General features: G+C 49.0%; 1 protein-coding gene across 1 annotated transcript in view; it reads right to left on the bottom strand.

The window, feature by feature from the left end:
• The window catches only part of ubr1 (ubiquitin protein ligase E3 component n-recognin 1), a 398,703-nt gene that overhangs the window by 267,422 nt on the left and 110,452 nt on the right, over window positions 1–20,829 (bottom strand). The window contains exons 9-12 of the mRNA XM_072487581.1: window positions 19,157–19,264; window positions 17,757–17,845; window positions 16,561–16,659; window positions 2,841–2,995 (exon numbers count right to left, since the gene is read on the bottom strand). Of these exons, the coding sequence (XP_072343682.1) occupies window positions 2,841–2,995; window positions 16,561–16,659; window positions 17,757–17,845; window positions 19,157–19,264 (451 nt within the window). The remainder of the gene's footprint in view (window positions 1–2,840; window positions 2,996–16,560; window positions 16,660–17,756; window positions 17,846–19,156; window positions 19,265–20,829) is intronic.

The following is a 20,829-nucleotide window of genomic DNA, read 5'->3' as shown; positions in this document are numbered from 1 at the left end:
AACTTTACATGCCATGAACTATTTTGGAATGCAGTCGCTTTTGCAATGAAAATGAAAGCAGACATGATAAGTTAACCTGTATTCCAAAAAGATTGTAATACCAGAATAAAGAAGTTTTATTGCAAGTATATCGGGTCTTGGTGAGACCACATCTGGAGGACTATGTACAGTTTTATTACCTTTGCTTAAGGAAGGACATACTTACCTTTGAGAAATGCAGCAAATGTTCACTAGACGGATTCCTGGAATGAGTGGATTGTGCTATATTGAATAGATGAGCCTATATTACCTAGAATGATTATAACATTGAAACGCAAACATGCTTAAAGGCTTGAAAGGATGCTTCTCCTGGCTGGGGAACCTAGAACACAGGGTTACCATCTCAAAATATGAGATCTTCCATTTAGGATTGAGATGAGGAGAAATTCTTCAGTCCAATGGATGTGGATCTTTTGAATTCTCTACCCCTGTGGGTGCTCACTTGCTGAGTATATTCAACACAGAGATCAACAGACACTTGGATACCAAAGGACTCAAAAGATATGGATATATTTTAGGAAGTTGGAGTTGAGGTAGATCACCAATCATGATCTTACTGAATGGAGGATGAGGTTCATCCTTGAAGTGCTGATGGCTAGGCCAGCATTTATTGCCCTCCCCTAATTGGCCTAGAGAAGGTGGTGGTGAGTTGCCTCCTTGAACCGCTGCAGTCCATGTGGCGTAGGTACAGGGCAGCACGGTAGCACAAGTGATTAGCACTGTGGCTTCACAGCGCCAGGGTCCCAGGTTCGATTCCCCGCTGGGTCACTGTCTGTGCGGAGTTTGCACGTTCTCCCCGTGTCCGCGTGGGTTTCCTCCGGGTGCTCCGGTTTCCTCCCACAGTCCAAAGACGTGCAGGTTAGGTGGATTGGCCATGCTAAATTACCCGTAGTGTCCATAAGGGTTGGGAGGGGTTATTGGGTGGAAGTGAGGGATTAATGTGGGTCGGTGCAGACTCGATGGGCCGAATGGCCTCCTTCTGCACTGTATGTTCTATGTAATCTATGTAATCCACAGTGCTGATAGGGAAGGACTTCAGGATTTTGACCCAGCGACAGTGACAGAACGGTGATATATTTCCAAGTCAGGATGAGCGGTTTGGAGGAGAGCTTCCAGGTGATGGTATTCCCATGTGTCTGCTGTCCTTTGTCTAGTTGTGGGTTTGGAAGATGCTGTCCAAGGAACCTTGGTGAGTTGTTGCAGTGCATCTTGAAGATGGTACACACTGCTGTCAGTGCGCATCAGTGTTGGGGGGAGTGAATGTTTATGGATGGGGTGCCAATCAAACGGACTTTGTCCTTCATGTGGTCACGGTTCGAGTATTGTTGCAGTTGCACTAATCCAGTCAAGGGGACAGTATTTCATCACATTCCTGACTTGTGCTTTATAGATTGTGGACTGGCTTTGGAAGTCAGGAGGTGAGGTTGTCGCTGGAGGATTCCTAGCCTCTGACATGCTCTTGCAGCCACAGTATTTAGGTGGCTAGTGCAGCTCAGTTTCTGGTGAATGGTAACCCCCCAGGATGTTGATAGTAGGGCAGATGGCAATGGCAATACCCTTGAATGTCAAGGTGTGATGGTTAGATTCTCTCTTGTCCGAGATCTTTAACTGGCATTTGTGTGGTGCAATTGTTACTTGCCATTTGTCAGCTCAAGCCTGGATATTGTCTAGGTCTTGTTGCATTTGGACATGGACTTCTTCAGTACCTAAAGAGTCGGGAATGGTGCTGAACATTATGCAATCATCCACAAACATCCCCACTTCTGACCTTATGATGGAAGGAAAGTTATTGATGAAGCAGCTGAAGATGGTTGTGCCTCGGACATTCCCCTAAATAATTCCTGCAGTGATGTCCTGGAGCTGAGGTGATTGACCTCCAACCACCACAACCATCTTCCTTTGTGCCAGGTATGACTCCAACCACCAGGGAGTTTCCCCCGATTTCCACTGACTCCAGTTTTGTTCGGGATTCTTGATGCCATATTCGATTAAATGCTGCCTTAATGTTGAGGGCAGCCAGTCTCACCTCACCTCTGGGGTACAGCTCTGGTCCAGGATGGAACCAAGGCTGTAATGAGGTCAGGAGCTGCGAGGCCTGGGCAGAATCAAACTCTGTTTCTCCCTCCACAGATGGTGACTTCACTGCTGAGCATTGCCAGCTTTTCCCTTTTCTATTTCAGATTTCCAGCATCTGCAGTTGCTTGCCTTTGTTCCAGAAAGCATTTATTGATTTGTTTAAATAGATATTTCATGTTTTGTTTAAGCATTATGATCCCTCAACTTCATTAAATCCAAATCCTTCACAAAATGCAGCGAATAAAATAGCAATAAAACACAACTCAGCTAGACAAAGCAGAGTACACCAATTGCTTCAACACACAAGAACTTTTGAGAGCAACCTCATGATCAGAAATGGCTGCAGAGTCGAGCACAACTACCAATTCACTTCTAAAACATTGTACTGAGTTTCCAGTCAGAAAAAATAAGATAGAACACAAGTGAATAAAAGGATTGCATCTGCATGCATGGAGAGAATCATCTTTAACAAAGGTTCCTATGCAGAAGAAAACCTGTTCTCAACAAAGCACAAATTGGAAATGAGAAGCTGCCACTTTGTTCTGCTACTTTATCTTTTACGTATATGCAATGGTTCTAAATATTAGCTGATTTCATGTAAACCTTGCAAAAACAATCAGGCTTTCAACCTGTCAAGAAATAAATGACAACGTGAAAGTATTATACTGCCACACAATCCATCATGAAAGAAAGATGACCAATCTGGGGTCTGAAGATACACTTACTTAAGGTCATACAAGACCATTTGTTTCCTGAACAATTTATCTTGGGAGTAACTCTGAAAATGAAGCTTGCCATTATCCATGTGCTCAGAGAAAAGCTCGATTATGGTTTCGATAATGATTTTTAGTGCATCGTGTTCTTCAATCAGATGACGAGCCTGACAAAAATTAAAAACTTACTGTAATATTAATTCAAGTGGTGATGAGAAAAATAAATTAAATCAGAACCTTTATGTTGTTATATCTTTCATCATAGATAATCTGCACATAGCCAAGGAGAAACCAAAGGATTTAAGAACGTAGCAAATAAGAGCAAGAGTAGGCCATGCAGCTGCTCTGACAATCGAAAAGATCATGGCTGATCTTCTCCATCCAACCACTCTCTTCACTTCAGTCCAAAACTCTATCGATCTCAGCCTTAATTATAGTCTACAATTAAGTGTCCAGAGCACCATGGGGCAGAAAATTCCAAAGATTCCCAACCCTCTGAGGAAGAAATTTCTTCTCACTTCAGTCCTACGGGGCCAACCCCTTATCCTTAGACTTCCCATTCAAGATAAACAGGCTTTGGGCATCTTCCATGCCAGAAGCTTTCTCAGGACCCTTCAATCAGATAATTTCTCTTTTTTTCTTAAAAATGGCAGAGAATATGGCCCATTTTCTCAAGCACTCCATATTGGACAACTCTCTCATCCCAGGAATCAATCCAGCATACCTTTTGTTGCATCCCATCTAGACAAGTACAGACACAAAAATTGTTCATCATACTTCAGATATAGTCTCGTCAAAGTATTATATAACTGCAATAAGACCCTTCGTTTCCTGCAATTCTGGGCTCCTTTTTTTGTGGTTTCTACTGTTAAAACAAACAAAATATTTCTTTGCCGTTGCCATTTACTTACCCTGCATTATGATTTTTCCCCTCAATCTCTCAGGGACCAACATTTATATTCTTCTGTTTTACACATTTGCAGAAGTTCTTGACATCTGTTTTTAGATTCCTTGCTAGTTTACTCTCATATTTGATTTCCTCCGTGTCAAATTTTGGGATCTTTTCCCCATGAGGATCTCATTCCTCAATGGAATGCATACTTGTTGAGAATTATGAAATATTTCTTTAAATATTTACTACTGCTTATGAAACATACCTTTAAAACTGATTTCCCAATCTACCTTGGCTGACTCGCAACTATGTAATTAGCTAAATTTAAGTTAGTACTCGAGTTTCAGATATTATTCGAAAATTAACATGAAATTCTATCAGATTGGGATCACTCTTCATGAGATTACCAATTAACCCTATCTCATTACCCAGGACAAGTCAGTTCCACAACATATTGTTCTTGGAATAAGTCCTGAACGCATGCCATGATCCACTATTGGCAATCTGATTTATTTTTTCATTAATTCATAAAATGTTGGCGGGAAACAGAGCTCCGGAGGGGGGAACGCAATCGCGTCCCATTCCCCAGAAAGAACTTGCGCCGAAGCACGCAAACCGGCCGGACTGGCCCCCCACACAGTAGGCGAACGAAGGACAAGAGGAGCGACGGCCCGGATCAAAGTGGGGACCGAGTGGAGCGAACAACAAAGAGGCCCCCCTCCCCCCGCCAGCGGCGACCACGAGGAGGGCGGCGGAACAAAGGAGGACTCCCAGCCCGACCAGAGGCCTCTCTCTCTCTCGACCCTCCTGACCTGGTGTGTGGGTGAGAGAGGAAAAGAAAGAACTTGCTCCAATAATGTTAAAGGGGAAAAGGAAAAAAAAAAATGCCAGAAGGGAGCCAAAGCAGAGGGAGAAAGGGCACCAGAAGCAGAAGGGGCCAGGGGCGAGCCCGCTCAGGCGAGCTAAACGACGACGAAGCGGCAGAAGGTTCGCCGCAACAAAATGAACTGGACAGACAAGAGCATTTTTCCCCTTTTGCCAGGGAGGAACTGGAACTGGAAGGCATCCTTTGCCGAGGCGCTGAGGGAACACCAGCAGGAAAACATGGTAGAGGCTAGAGCAGACATGGAGGCCGCGGTGAAGGCAACAGTGGCCAAGGCCCTGGCGGAGGTGCAGCTCGCTCTGGGCAGAGCAGAAAGGAAACTGGGAGCCAAGCGGCGACCATTAAGGAGCTTGAAAAGGCCGCGACCGACAAAACCCAACCCAACCCACCAGAAATGGACAGAGCACACCGGTCGCTGCGCCCGAAGCCCAAGGCCAGGGATCAACCGAGGGCTGTTGTAGCTAAATTGCACCGGTACCAAGACAGGGAAACAATCCTGCGCTGGGCCAGGCAAAACAGAACCTACAAATGGAAGGACACACATCAGAGTTTACGAGGACATTGGGGCAGACCTAGCCAGGTGAGGGGCCGAATTCAATAGAGCGAAAGCAGCTCTTCACAAGAGCAAAGTGCGTTTTGATATGCTGTACCCAGCGAAACTCTGGGTCACACACCAGAACAGGGAGTACTTCTTCACTGCCCCCGCCGAAGCAAACTAGTTTGCTGAGGAACACGGGCTGGAAAAACAGCAGCAAGGGTAGAAATAAGGGGCCCCTGGAAAGGAGCAACAGCACACCGCCGACCAGGCTTGGGGGGGGGGGGGGGGGGGGGGGGCGCGCAACTCCTGGCCCCCACACCCCGGAGAGCGCACCCTGAACAAAAAGCAAACCACTACCTGAGGGACCCCTTCAGGCGGGAGACCAGGGCTCAGCACGAGAGAACGGGTGTAGCAGAGAAGGGAGAGCAAGCGAGAGGAGCGCAGGGTAAGATAGGGGAAGAGCGGGCAGAAAACCGTAGAGGTTGGACGAGGGAGAAGCGAGACAGTAACTCCCGAGAATTGAGTCACCGCACTAGCAGGAAAGCTAGCGCCGGAGGCATGCAGCACAGCAGGGCCGTGGCCCGCCCCCAACAGGGGAGACGGCGCCAGGCAGGAGGAGGAGACCACTCAACATAGGCAGAAGATCAAATGGGGATAGGAACAGGTGAAAGGGGGACAAAAGAGGGGTACACGGGAGAGGGGGGAAAAGGGGGGTGGGGGGCACAGAGAAGGAGAGACAGACAAGGCTAGAAAGAGAACAACAATAAGGCTACAAAGTGCTACATCCAAGGGCGAGGAACAAGGAATCGCCACAAGCAACCAGCCAGTACGGTCTCTGGGCGAAGGGGGACCCCAGAGTACAGGGGACTACCGACGTGGCGGACTCACAGTGTGCGGCCATGTTGGGTGCCCCCAGGACAAAGGGAGATCCCAGAGTGCACGGACCCGACCACATGGGGAGACCAGTGACAGCGGCCATCCTGGACGGCCCCCTAACAAAGGGAAACCCCGGAGTGCAGGGGCACGTACACAAGGTAAGTATGGTTAATCCCACAGGAACGGGGGGGACAGAAGTCCCCAGGGGCTGTTTAGCACAGGGCTAAATCGCTGGCTTTGAAAGCAGACCAAGGCAGGCCAGCAGCACGGTTCGATTCCCGTAACAGCCTCCCCGAACAGGCGCCGGAATGTGGCGACTAGGGGCTTTTCACAGTAACTTCATTTGAAGCCTACTTGTGACAAAAGCGATTTTCATTTCATTTAATTTCACCAGGATAGTTACCTGGAACGTAAGGGGACTCAACGGCCCAGTGAAAAGATCCAGAGTCCTCACCCACCGAAGAAACATGTAAGCTGACATAGACTTCCTCCAAGAGACACACCTGAGAGAACAGGGCCGACTGCGGGTAAGAAAGGGCTGGGTGGGGCAGACCTATCATTCCTGCTACGGTATGAGAGCCAGGGCAGTGGCAATATTGATCAGCAAGAGGACGATGATTAGGGTGACAAAAGACGGTTACGGACCCAGGGAGACGGTACGTCATGGTCAGCGGGGCCCTGGATGGGACACCGGTAGTACTAGTTAACGTATACGCGCCCAACTGAGACGACACGAGCTTCATCAAAAAGACCATGGCAGAAATCCCCGACATAGCGACGCACCGACTAATCATGGGGGGGGGCTTCAACTGTGCACAGGATCCAACGACTGACAGATCAAGCCCCAAAACAGGGTAAACCTCTAACATGGCAAAGGAACCCGTTCACTTTACAGAACAGATGGGAGCGGCGGACCCCTGGACGTTCACCCATCCAGGGGAGGAGTTCTCCTTCTTCTCCCCAGTACACAATGCATACACCAGAATTGATTTCTTTGTGGTGGGAAAACGGTGCTTCCAAGGCTGAACAAAGCGGAATACTCCACAATTATGATATCCGACCATGCTCCACATTACATGGACACATTACGTGAAGCCGGAGATGGACAGGACCAACGCCCCATATGGAGGTTGGACACTGCCCTACTAGCTGACAAGACCTTCAACAAAAAGATATCATAGGCCATTGCAGAGTACACGGAGAACAACCAAAACGGGGAGGTCTCACCCTCCACATTCTGGGAAGCGCTAACGGTCGCGGTAAGAGGGGAAATTATCGCTTTCAAAGCACAAAGAGATAGGGAGGAAAGGGCGGCTAGGCAGCAGCTGGTCGACTCCATACTGGAGGTAGACGAGAAATACTCGTAGATACCCAAGAAAGATAAAGACCCAACGGAATGTGGGTCTCACTATTAAACGTAGACACCAAAATACTGGCCAAAATCCTAGCCAAAAGGCTCGAAGACTGCATACCAGAGGTGGTCGCAGAGGACCAGGCAGGCTTTGTCAAAGGTAGACAGCGAACCTTGAACATCAGGCGCCTGCTAAACGTGATAAGGACCCTATCCGAGGAGAGAATACCAGAGGTGATCGTCTCCTTGGACGCAGAAAAGGCCTTCGACAGGGTCGAATGGAAGTACCTCATAGAGGTACTGGAGCAGATTGGGCTTGGAACAGGGTTCACCTCCTGCGTAAAGCTCCTATAAACACTCCCATGGCGAGCGTATGGCCAGCCAACAACAACTCCCGATACTTCGAGCTGCACAGGGGCACCGGACAAGGATGCCCACTGTCCCCGCTGCTGTTCACTCCAGCGATCGAACCATTAGCAATTGCTCTCAGAGCAGCAAAAAGCTGGAGGGGGATCTGAAGGGCCGGCAGACAGCACAAGAGTCTCACTCTGTGCAGATGACCTGCTCCTCTACATTTCGGACCCACAAAGCGGCATAATCGCGCTCCTGAGTTTGGCGCCTTGGGCGAAATCTTCCCGGTACTCACACAAGTAGGTGGGGCAGCACTAACGGGACTGCCATTTAAACAAGCCCAAACACAAATTCCGCTACCTGAGGATCCAAATAGCCCATGACTGGAAAAGGATCCACAAATGGAACCTCACCAGTCTGACAGAGGAAGTAAAAAAGAACACACTCCCACTATCCCTCGCGGGGAGAGTCCAGATGATCAAAATGAACATACTGCCCAGGTACCTCTTCCTACTTAGATCCATCCCGATCTACATCCTCAAGGCCTTTTTCAAAGTACTAGACAAACTAATCATGGCGTTCGTATGGTGGGGGGGGGGATCCAGAAGGGGGCTAGCCTTCCCAAACCTACAATTCTATCACTGGGCTCCGACAGCCGTGCGAATAATGGGATGGATCAAGGAGCCAGAAGCCGAGTGGGTGCGCATGGAGGAGGCCTCCTGCAAGTGGACCTCCCTCCGGGCCCTCGCCCAGCGGCACTCCCATCCCCACCCAAAAAACACTCCAGCAGCCCGGTGGTGATAGCCACCCTCCAGTCCTGGAGCCAACTACGGCAGCAATGTGGCCTGACCAAAATGTCGGACAAAGCTCCCATCTGCAACAACCATAGGTTCACACCAGCGCTGACTGACGCCACTTTTAGAAAGTGGGGACAGGACGGAGGGACACTGACAGCTAGGGACCTATATACGGACGGCAGGATCGCAACATTGGACGAACTGACGGGAGAAATTCCAGCTAGCCAGGAGGAACGAGCTAAGGTACCTGCAACTCAAAAACTTCTGACAAAAGGAGACAAGGATGTACCCACAACCGCCACAACAGACATTACTGGAAGAGATACTGAACACAAGCATCCTAGATAAAGGAAACTGTAGCGACATGTATGAACGGCTGGTAGAAAGGGCCGACACCGTGCTGGACGCAACAAAAAAGAAATGGGAGGAAGACCTTTGGATTGAAATAGCGAAGCACTGCATAGGGTCAACTCCACCTCCACGTGCGCAAGGCTCAACCTGAAGCAACTAAAAGTGGTACATAGAGCTCACTTAACCAGAACTCGAATGAGTAGGTTCTTCCCGGAGGTGGAGGATAGATGCGAACGGTGACAAGGAGGCCCGGCCAACCACGTCCATATGTTCTGGTCTTGCCCCAGACTTGCTGGGTACTGGACAGCTTTCTTCGAGGCAATGTTCAAAGTGGTGGGGATGAGGGTGGAGCCATGCCTGAAAGTGGCGGTCTTCGGGGTATCCGACCTGCCAGATCTATTCCTGGGAGGGGAGGGCGGACCCCTTGCCTTTGCCTCCCTGATTGCCCACCATAGAATCCGGTTTGGCTGGCAGTCAGCAGCACTACCCAAAACTGCAGACTGGCTGTCCTACCTCTCAGAATCTCTCCAAATGGAGAAAATCAAATTTGCCATCCGAGGATCGGACGACGGCTTCCACGGAATGTGGGGAGCCATTCACCCAATTGTTTCGGGACCTGATTGTGGCTAACGAACAAGCAGAAGAATAGCCAAGTAACCAAGAATCAGGGGAAAGTAGCCAAGGCAAGAGAGGGAGGGATAGACCTGGAGTGGGGGGGACAGCTAAACCTAAGAGAAAAGAAAGGGGAACCACAGAAGGGAAGGGGGGGGAAGAGGGGAGAAGAGGGAAGAGACAGAGAACAATAGAGGGAATGATAGCCGGAAAGAGAGCACGGGAAACAACAACAAACTCGGCAAATACAGAATCAGAGAGCAAGGAAAATACGGGCGCAAGACGGGACGAACGACCGAAGTGGAGGTGAACGCGCGACGGCAACGGCCACGAAAACCGTCCGGGAGAAGCAAGTAACAACACCAACGCCAGATCCATTCTCGTATTGCCCTCTGTATTGGACTGAACTACTGTAATTGTTTCTCCGGCACCCAAGTGTACATGTATCTCCCAAAGCAGCCCGCCTGCCCCTAACAGGTGCCTACTTATTTGTTAAACATAATATTGCTAACTGTACAGAGTTGCCGTTGTTGAGCTCGTGCACAATATCCTACCAGTTTATTTTTTTTAAATATATTTTAATCTGTGTACATAACTGTAAATATACTATGTTCAAAAACCCAATAAAAAACATGTACAAGACTTCCGGTTACGGCGATGCGGAACTAAGCCGCACGTTTCGGCAGCTCCCGCGATTACGGACTTTCGGGCTCTCCAGAGGAGCCCCAAAGGGAATTTTTCGAAGATGTCCCGTGTGGGAAGGTGAGAGAAAGGTCCCCTTCATTGTATATGGAACGGACAAGAAGTGGAGCGGCTAAAAAAGCGGAGTTGGAGCAGCGAGGGAAGAAAAACAAGACGGCGGCGGCCTGAGATAAAGTGGAATGCGGGCCGGAGCTGCAAGAGTTTATCAAGAGCTGTTTTGAGGAGCTGCGGAAAGAGATGTTGGCGGCTATGCTGTCGGCGATCGAAGGATTAGGGATGACCCAGAAGGCCCACGAGGTAAAGATCCAGGAGGTGCAGAAAAAAGTCGATGAGAACGACGATGAGATCCTGGGCCTGGCGGTGAAGTTGGAGAGGCACGAGGCGCTGCACAAAAGGTGGACGGAAAGATTCGAAGACCTGGAGAACAGGTCGAGGAGAAAGAATCTTCGGATCCTGGGTCTCCCTGAAGGAGTGGAGGGGGCCGATGCCAGGGCATATGCGAGCACGATGCTCGAGTCGCTGATGGGTGCGGAGGCCCCTCAGAGGCCTCTGGAGCTGGATGGGGCACATCGGGTGCTGGCGAGGAGGCCCAAGGCCAACGAGCCGCCAAGGGCGATTGTGGTGAGGTTTCACCGTTTCACGGACAGAGAGAGGGTCTTAAGATGGGCCAAGAAAGAGCGGAGTAGCAGCTGGGAGAATGCGGAGATCCGAATCTACCCGGACTGGAGCACGGAGGTGGCAAAGAAGAGAGCGGGTTTCAACCGGGCCAAGGCGGTGCTGCATCGGAAGGGAGTGAGATTCGGAATGCTGCAGCCAGCGCGATTGTCACATTCCAGGATCAACATCACTACTTTGAAATGCCTGAGGAGGCTTGGACCTTTATCCAAACTGAAAAGTTGGACTCAAACTGAGGGTTTGTGAGGGTGGGGGGGGAGGGGGATGTTGGATGTTTGTTGTACACAGGGTTTTAATCATGCGCAGGAAATTTTCCACGGGTTGAGTGATGGGGAAAGGGATCGGGTGAGAAGACTGTGCGAGAAGGTGGGCGCCGGTGCTGGAGGGAGGGGAGGCTCGGGGATGGGGGAAATGAGATAAGGCCGCGACAGGAGCTGCGCCAGAGGGGGCGGGGCAGGCTCAGGAAAGCACAGGCTTTTTCCCGCGTTAGGGAAGGAAGGGGGGGGGGGGGGGGGGGAGGAGCGCACACGGATTGTTGGGGAGGGGAGAATCCCACGGGGGGGGGGGGGGGCAATGGGACGGCGGGGGAAGCCGGGGTCAGTTGGAGTCAGCGGACTTACGGGAGTGTTATGGGGGAGCAAAAGAGCTAGACCCGGGTGGGGTGGATATAGGGTTGCTGCTGCACTGGGCGAGGGGGAATTGGACACAGAAGAGGTGGTCGGGGTGGGGGACCCCGTCTGGGGCACTGGAGGGTGAGGGCGGCGCGGGCCTGGCCTAGAAAAGGTGATGGCAAGTGTTCGCGCACTTAAAGGGACTGAAGGCAGACGTGGTCGTGCTCCAGGAGACACATTTGAAGGTGGCAGACCAGGTCAGGTTAAGAAAGGGATGGGTTGGACAGGTATTCCATTCGGGGGCTGGATGCGAAGAACAGAGGGGTGGCAATATTGCTGAGGAAGCGGGTGTCGTTTGAGGCCAAGAATATTGTAGTGGACAATGGAGGTCGATACATGATGGTGAGCGGTAGGTTGCAGGGGACGTGGGTGGTATTGGTAAATGTATACGCCCCGAACTGGGACGATACTGGATTCATGAAGCGTATGTTGGGGCGCATTCCGGACCTGGAGGTAGGAAGCTTGATAATGGGTGGGGATTTCAACACGGTGTTGGACCCAGTACTGGATCGCTCCAGATCTAGGACCGGAAAGAGGCCGGCTGCGGCTAAGGTGCTTAGGGGGTTTATGGATCAGATGGGGGGAGTGGATCCGTGGAGGTTTGCCAAGCCGCAGGCCAGGGAATTTTCTTTTTTCTCCCACGTGCACAAAGCCTACTCCCGGATAGATTTTTTTGTTCTGGGCAGGGCGCTGATCCCGAAAGTGGAGGGAACGGAGTATTCGGCGACAGCCATTTCAGATCACGACCCGCACTGGGTGGAACTGGAGTTGGGAGAGGAGAGGGACCAACGCCCGCTGTGGCGGTTGGATGTGGGACTGCTGGCAGATGAGGCGGTGTGCGGGAGGGTGAGGGGGTGCATTGAAAGGTACTTGGAGGCCAACAACAACGGGGAGGTGCAGGTGGGGGTAGTATGGGAGGCGCTGAAGGCGGTGGTCAGGGGAAAGTTAATCTCCATCGGGGCTCATAGGGAGAAGAGAGAGGGCAGGGAAAGGGAGAGGTTAGTGGGGGAGATTTGAAGAGTGGACAGGAGATACGCAGAGGCCCCTGAAGAGGGACTACTTAGGGAAAGGCGAAATCTCCAGACGGAGTTCGACCTGTTGACCACAGGGAAGGCAGAGGCACAGTGGAGGAAAGCGCAGGGGGCGACGTATGAGTATGGGGAGAAGGCGAGCCGGATGCTGGCACACCAGCTCCGTAAGAGGATGGCAGCGAGGGAGATAGGTGGAGTCAAGGATGGAAGGGGAGCTACGGTGCGGAGTGCGATGAAAGTAAACAAGGCATTCAAGGACTTCTATGAGGAGCTATACAGATCCCAGCCCCAGCGGGGGAAGAGGGGATGCGACGATTCTTGGACCAACTGAGGTTCCCGAGGGTGGAGGAGCAGGAGGTGGCTGGTTTGGGGGCACCAATTGGGTTGGAGGAGCTGATTAAAGGTCTGGGGAGTATGCAGGCAGGGAAGGCCCCGGGACCGGATGGGTTCCCGGTTGAGTTCTATAGGAAGTACGTAGATCTGTTAGCCCCGTTGCTGGTGAGAACTTTTAATGAGGCAAGGGAGGGAGGGCCCCTGCCCCCGACAATGTCTGAGGCGACAATCTCTTTGATCCTGAAGCGGGATAAGGACCCACTGCAATGTGGGTCGTACAGGCCGATCTCGCTCCTCAACATGGATGTTAAGTTGCTGGCAAAAGTGCTGGCTACGAGGATCGAGGACTGTGTCCCGGGGGTGATTCACGAGGACCAGACGGGATTTGTAAAGGGCAGGCAGCTAAACACCAATGTGCGGCGGCTCCTAAGCGTGATAATGATGCCATCGGTGGAGGGAGAGGCGGAGATAGTGGCGGCTATGGACGCGGAGAAGGCATTTGACTGAGTAGAGTGGGAGTACCTTTGGGAAGTGCTGCGGAGGTTTGGGTTCGGGGGAGGGTTTATTAGCTGGCCTAAACAGAGCCCCGGTGGCGAGTGTGGTTACGAATCGGCGGAGGTCGGAGTATTTTTGGCTGTATCGAGGGACGAGGCAGGGGTGCCCCCGTCCCCCCTGTTGTTTGCATTAGCAATTGAACCCTTGGCCATGTCATTAAGGGAGTCTAGGAAATGGAGGGGGGTGGTCCGAGGGGGAGGAGCATAGAGTGTCACTTTACGCAGACGACCTGTTGTTGTATGTGGCGGATCCAGTGGAGGGGATGGTGGAGGTCATGCAGACTCTAAGGGAGTTTGGGGATTTTTCGGGCTACAAGCTCAATGTAGGGAAGAGTGTGCTCTTTGTAGTACAGTCAGGAGACCAGGAAAGGGGGATAGACGATCTACCCTGACCGATAGTCAGAGGCTTTTCCCCAGGGTAGAGGGGTCAATTACTAGGGGGCATAGGTTTAAGGTGAGAGGGGCAAGGTTTAGAGTAGATGTACGAGGCAAGTTTTTTACGCAGAGGGTAGTGGGTGCCTGGAACTCGCTACCGGAGGAGGTAGTGGAAGCAGGGACGATAGGGACATTTAAGGGGCATCTTGACAAATATATGAATAGGATGGGAATAGAAGGATACGGACCCAGGAAGTGTAGAAGATTGTAGTGGAGTCGGGCAGTATGGTCGGCACGGGCTTGGAGGGCCGAAGGGCCTGTTCCTGTGCTGTACATTTCTTTGTTCTTTGTACCGTTGAGGAGGGCGGAAAGGAGCTTTCAGTACTTGGGGATCCAAATAGCTAGGAGTTGGGGGGCCCTACATAAACTTAATTTGACGAGGCTGGTGGAGCAGATGGAGGAGGACTTCAAACGATGGGACATGTTGCCGCTCTCGCTCGCGGGTAGAGTGCAGTCGGTCAAAATGGTGGTCCTCCCGAGGTTTCTTTTTGTGTTCCAGTGCCTTCCAATCGTGATCACCAAGGCCTTCTTTAAGAGGGTAGGCAGGAGCATTATGGGGTTTGTGTGTGCGAATAAGACCCCGAGGGTAAGGAGGGGGTTTCTCGAGCGCAGTAGGGACAGAGGAGTGTTGGCGTTGCCGAATCTGGGTGGCTACTACTGGGCAGCCAATGTGGCGATGATCCGTAAGTGGGTGATGGAGGGAGAGGGGGCGGCATGGAAGAGGTTGGAGATGGCATCCTGCAAAGGAACGAGCCTGGGGGCGTTGGTGACGGCACCGCTGCCGCTCTCGCCGACAAGGTACACCACAAGTCCGGTGGTGGCGGCAACGCTAAAGATCTGGGGCCAGTGGAGACGGCATAGGGGTGCAATGGGAGCCTCGGTGTGGTCCCCAATCAGGGGTAACCATCGGTTTGTCCCAGGGAGGGTGGACGGGGGGGGGTTTCAGAGCTGGTACCGGGCAGGGATTAGAAGAATGGGGGACCTGTTCATTGATGGGACGTTTGCGAGCCTAGGGGCACTGGAGGAGACGTTTGGGCTACCCCCGGGAAATGCTTTCAGGTACATGCAAGTGAGGGCGTTTGTGAGGCGACAGGTGAGGGAATTCCCGTTGCTCCCGGCACAGGAGATTCAAGATAGGGTGATTTTGGGTGTATGGGTCGGAGAGGGCAAGGTGTCGGCGATATACCAGGAGATGAAAGAAGAGGGGGAGGTGTTGGTAGAGGAGCTGAAGGGTAAATGGGAGGAGTTGGGGGAGGAGATTGAGGAGGGGCTATGGGCTGATGCCCTAAGTAGGGTTAATTCCTCTTCTTTGTGTGCCAGGCTTAGCCTGATACAATTTAAGGTGGTTCATAGAGCGCATATGATGGGGGCGAGGCTGAGTAGGTTCTTTGGGGTAGAGGACAAATGTGGGAGGTGCTCAGGAAGTCTGGCAAACGATGTCCATATGTTTTGGTCATGCCCGGCACTGGAGGGGTTCTGGAGGGGAGTGGCGGGAACAGTATCTAAGGTGGTGAAAGTCCGGGTCAAGCCAAGCTGGGGGCTAGCACTATTTGGAGTAGTGGACGAGCCGGGAGTGCAGGAGGCGAAAGAGGCCGGCATTCTGGCCTTTGCGTCCCTAGTAGCCCGGCGAAGGATCTTGCTAATGTGGAAGGAGGCGAAGCCCCCCAGCGTGGAGGCCTGGATAAATGATATGGCAGGGTTTATCAAGTTGGAGAGGATAAAGTTTGCCTTGAGAGGGTCTGCGCAGGGGTTCTACAGGCGGTGGCAACCGTTCCTAGACTATCTCGCGGAGCGTTAGATGAAGGTCGGTCAGCAGCAGCAGCAACTCAGGGGGGAGCGGGGGGATATCTTTCGTTGGGGGGGGGGGGGGGAAGAGGAGGGAGGGAGGGGGAAGTGGGGTTTATTTGGGGGGCATTTGAGCAAGAAAATACATGAATGTGCCGGAAAACTGACATGTACGGGAGGAATCCAATGTACAAAGCTCTGTATCATATCGATTTACCATGTTCATGTCTTGCTATGTGAGCTTTCTTTCTTTTTGTTACCGATGCTAGGTCTCTGCATTCCTAATCCAGTGACAATACCACTACACTGCTGCCTCCCCATTTGTTCAGCCGATATGAAGATTAAAGCTCCCCCATGATTATTGCACTGCCTTTGCTGCAGCTCCTTTTATTTCTTCATTAATAGTCTGTCCAACACAATAGCCACCATTAAAGGGCCTACAAACCACGTGTTTTCCATCCCTTATCATCTCTTATCTCCATCCATACTCAGTCAGGAAAAGTGTTACAGCGTTGCTGATCTTCCAAGCCATGACCCTTCCTCAGCTTCTTAATCCATCCTATATTATCGGGCTACCCGCACCGACCCAGCTTTTTACCATTGTCTGACTATCGAAAATACCTGGAATATTTAATTCCCAGCCTTGGTCACCATGTAATCATACATCTGAAATGGTCACTAGATCAAACTAATTTATTTCTACTAGTGCTATCTAGCTTGTTACGAATGTCGCCTTCTTTCAAATAAAGCTACAGCCAGTAACGTGTTATTACTGATTACTAAACTGCTCAATCAACAGCCCCAACATCATACTGCTCTTCATTGCAAACATAATTCATGGAATTTTACTTATACTTGTAACACTTTCCATCTACATTGTACTCGTTCTACTTACCAGTGTTGGAACGGTGAATATTTGAACAGACTGTGCAGTCACAGATACATTGCGATCATGATCATCCTCCACAAACTCGAGTTGCAATTGCTTGTAATGCTATTGGGAACAAAGAGATAATCATTCCCTTTCAACTACACTGTAGAAAACTTCAGTGGTTGATGCACTAAGTTTAACATACCATTAATACAACTACATCATCACCTCCCCATTTGTACTGTCTACATGAAGATTAAAGCTCCCCCACAATTATTGCACAGCTTTTATTACAACTCCTTTAATTTCTTCAATAATATTCTATCCAACAGCATAATTACATCGAAACGCATAGATCATTAGGTCCAACAGGTCTATACCAGAATGTACATTCTACCAAAATTTCTCTATTCAATTAATCTAACCCTAGAGGAACAGAATTGGTTGTTTAGCCTCTCGAGCCTGTTTTGTCATTCAATTAGATCATGGTTATCTGTACCTCAACTCCAAATACCATCTTGATTCCATCACCCTTAATAACTTGGTGTAACAAACATTTATTAATCTTGATTTTGAAATTTTCAAGTTACCTCACCCTCAACAGCTTTTTGGTGGAAAAATGTTCTCATTTCTCTTACCTTTTGTGTGATTTGCTTACTGATATAATCCATGAACAACCCTAGTTCTAAATTTCAGGTTATGCACCCTTGGTCTGAATTCTCCGGGTAGCATATCTAATTCTAATGGTAGCATATCTTATTCTTGTCTCCCTCATGTACTTTAAATGTATCTATGTTATTTGTTTCAACTGACCCATGTAGTAGCAAATTCGACATTCTCATCAATAGCCAAGTAAAGAAGTTTCTCTTGAATCCCTTATTGGATTGCCTTAGAGGCTATCTTACATTTACAGCCCCGAGTTTGGCACTCACCCACAAGTGGAAACACCTTCTTTACATCTACCCTATTGAATTCCTGCATAATTTTAAAGCCCTAATTCAAAACTGGTGCCTGGCGCCAAGGATTTCCCACAATTAACTTGCCTAAAATACCGCATTTATTTTACTTTTTGATTTCTCTCGTCTCGATTTAATATTTATTTTTTGGTCTCAAACCTATACCCTCGAAAATTACTTTCTAATTCAGGGCTCTTGGGAATGAAGGTTTGCTCCAAAATCTTAATCACTGCTGGGTTCTAACCAGGATATTTAAGCACTTACAGTGATAAATTCAATAGCAAAGAGCCTCTTGTATTCGGTTTCCATCAGCAAACTGCACACTATTAGTTCATGGAAGACTTTGCGTGCTCCTACATGGAAAAAATAATGCATATTTATTCTGATTGTGCCTTGGTTAAGTCCATAGGTTCAGACACTTCATATTTTCACTCTTAATAATATAATAATAATCGCTTATTGCCACAAGTCGGCTTCAATGAAGTTACTGTGAAAAGCCCCGAGTCGCCACATTCCGGCGCCTGTTCGGGGAGGCCGGTACAGGAATTGAACCCGCGCTGCTGGCCTTGTTCTGCATTACAAACCAGCTGTTTAGCCCATTGTGCTAAACCAGCCAGCCCCTCTTGTGCAATCTGCAGCAGCTTCACGCTGACATTTTGCAGCTACCAAGTACAAATCCACATCTGTAATCATGGGCTGAATGGTCACTGTATGTTATACAACTGCGTGGTGAACCAACTTCCAAATGCATGCCATGTATCAGAACAGCAGGATACAGGGTAGGCCTGAATTCCCACGTCGGATTCTGACCACAGCAACATTAATAAATCATGAAGAAAATTGAAAGCATATTTCATATTTAGTAGCCTTTACAGACTAGAATTCATGAAAGCCCAGATAATCTAAAGTCCTTTCATTCAAATCCAGATTACAGAGAGGCCAGTTATAAAGCAAAGGAAAGTGGACTTTAAAAATCAATTTTACTTCGTACTTCTAGACCCTCATTCCTCTCATGCATCCCTCCTTCCTCCAACCCGACTACTGCCAATTGTTTCTCCAGCTGGCTAAGTACTACACTCTGGAGTGTTCCCTTATACCTTTCTGCATCTCCACTTCCTTCCTCACAACCCACCTCTTTAACTAAGCTTTGGGTTACCTCCTCTAAAATCTCCTTCAGTAAGTGGGCTTGGGACCAATGAAGAGAATGCTACCCATAAAATTTCCACAAGAATGCCAACAAAGGAATATCAAAGTTTCAAATCAAAGAATCCTAAGCATAGAAACCGATTCTGTCCCTAGTGCCTCTTTGAAAGAGATCTAATTAGTCACACTTTCCATCAGGAAACCAGAAATTAAATATGAAAAGACTTTCAAAATGCATTTGAGAGAGGCCAAATTAGTAGTGCAAGATTAGTAGCCAATCAATTCACACAATAGTAGTGTAGGGCCTTTAAATGATGGCTTGAGCAGAGAGATATATCAGAGGTACTCAGTTAAATGAAGTAAGACTGGAACCCATTATTGGAAACTAATCTGCATTCAGTTTTTAAAATGAGAAACAAAAAAAGCGTAGGAAGCAAAAACACAGCTGCGGGCCTCCTTTGCCAAGTTAATTGGAAATAGACTAGTTGCTGAAACAATTGGCAGAATAATAAGTTACTCACCTTTCCAGAGTTTAGCATCAGCTAACATGAATTTGCTGATCAGGCACGGCTGATCAGAGCCTGGTTCTTGGTTAAGCACCACCTCACAGAAAATCTGACGTAAGCCAGCTGTACGAAATGAAGGAAAATCAGTTTGAGTCCACTCAAACTTAACAGCACATATTTGTTCAAACCAAGAATTATGAACATTCATGTCATGAATTCTGAATACACCAGGGGTGGCACGGTGGTTAGCACTGCTGCCTCATGGTGCCAAGGAACCGAGTTTGATCCCGGCCCCGGGTCACTGCCCGTATGGTGTTTGCATATACTCCCCATGCCTGCGTGGGTCTCACCCCCACAACCAAAAAGATGTGCAGGGTATGTAGATTGGCCCCTTACTTGGAAAAAAATAATTGAGTATTCAAATGTTTTTTTTAAATGAATTCTGAACACATTTAGCTTAGGAGTGAAATTGGCAATATCTTATGTGAGCCATGGCTAATACACCTCTATTCCAATGGATGAAGAAATGCCAAATTTAAGGAACTCAATACATCAGTCCCATAATTAGACCTGTTAGTTTAATGTCAGCCATAGAACAAAAGGGAAAGTATTGTAAAGAATGTGATTTGTGAATTTATCAGTTATTAGAAAACCCCATCATAGCTTGAGAAAATAGAGATCCTGCTTCTCTAACATGATTATGTTGTATTTTAGGAAGAGACCAAATTAATCGATGAAAGAAATCCAGTGTTATGTTCCTTAATAAAATGCCACAGGAGCTAAATAATTAACTGACTCCAAGTTCACAGGCAGAAGATACTTATCAACAGAGTAGATGTACAATGATATAAGGAATGATCAGAGTCCAACAGGATGCTACATTGGGGCCAGTCCTCGTCTTACTATAAAAAAGCGGAGTCAGGGCATTAACAATATTATGCACAAGTTGCATATCACATAGAAATATGTTTAAGATTTTTCAATTTATACAAAATTAATAGGGCAAGTAACAGTAAAGGTCAGAGCCGGTTATGGACCTGAAGATCATAGTTAAATTATTGAGCATCCACAAGCAGTGAAATAGGGTCACTGGGAAGGCAAACAGATTCTTTTAAAAATATATATATTTATTAAAGTTTTTTAACACAATTTGTTTTCCCCTTACAAACAATAACCCCCCCGCCCCCCCGTAACAAAATAACACTGAGCAAGATATATACATGGAAAAATTGTATATTTACATAGCTTTATACACTGGCTCTCTCCCGCACGTGCCAGTTTCCCCCACCCTCCATGTTATCTCCTGCTCATCCATCCCCTCAAACAATCTCTCTCTTTCCCCCCCCCCCCCCGGGTTGCTGCTGCTGCTGACCGACCTTCCTCTAACGCTCCGCGAGATAGTCTAGGAACGGTTGCCACCTCCTGTAGAACCCCTGCGCAGACCCTCTCAAGGCAAACTTAATCCTCTCCAGCTTTATGAACCCAGCCATGTCGTTTATCCAGACCTCCACGCTAGGGTGCTTCGCCTCCTTCCACATTAGCAAGATCCTTCGCCGGGCTACTAGGGGCGCAAAGGCCAGAATGCTGCCCTCTTTCGCCTCCTGCAGTCCCAGCTTGTCCACTACTCCAAATATTGCTAGCCCCCAGCTTGGCTTGACCCGGACTTTCACCACCTGAGATATTGGTCC

This window comes from Scyliorhinus torazame, chromosome 2 (assembly GCF_047496885.1).
Source record: "Scyliorhinus torazame isolate Kashiwa2021f chromosome 2, sScyTor2.1, whole genome shotgun sequence".
NCBI classification, from domain to species: Eukaryota; Metazoa; Chordata; class Chondrichthyes; order Carcharhiniformes; family Scyliorhinidae; genus Scyliorhinus; species Scyliorhinus torazame.
The sequence above is the reverse complement of the archived record's forward strand: the minus strand, read 5'-3'. Positions and strand labels throughout refer to the sequence as shown.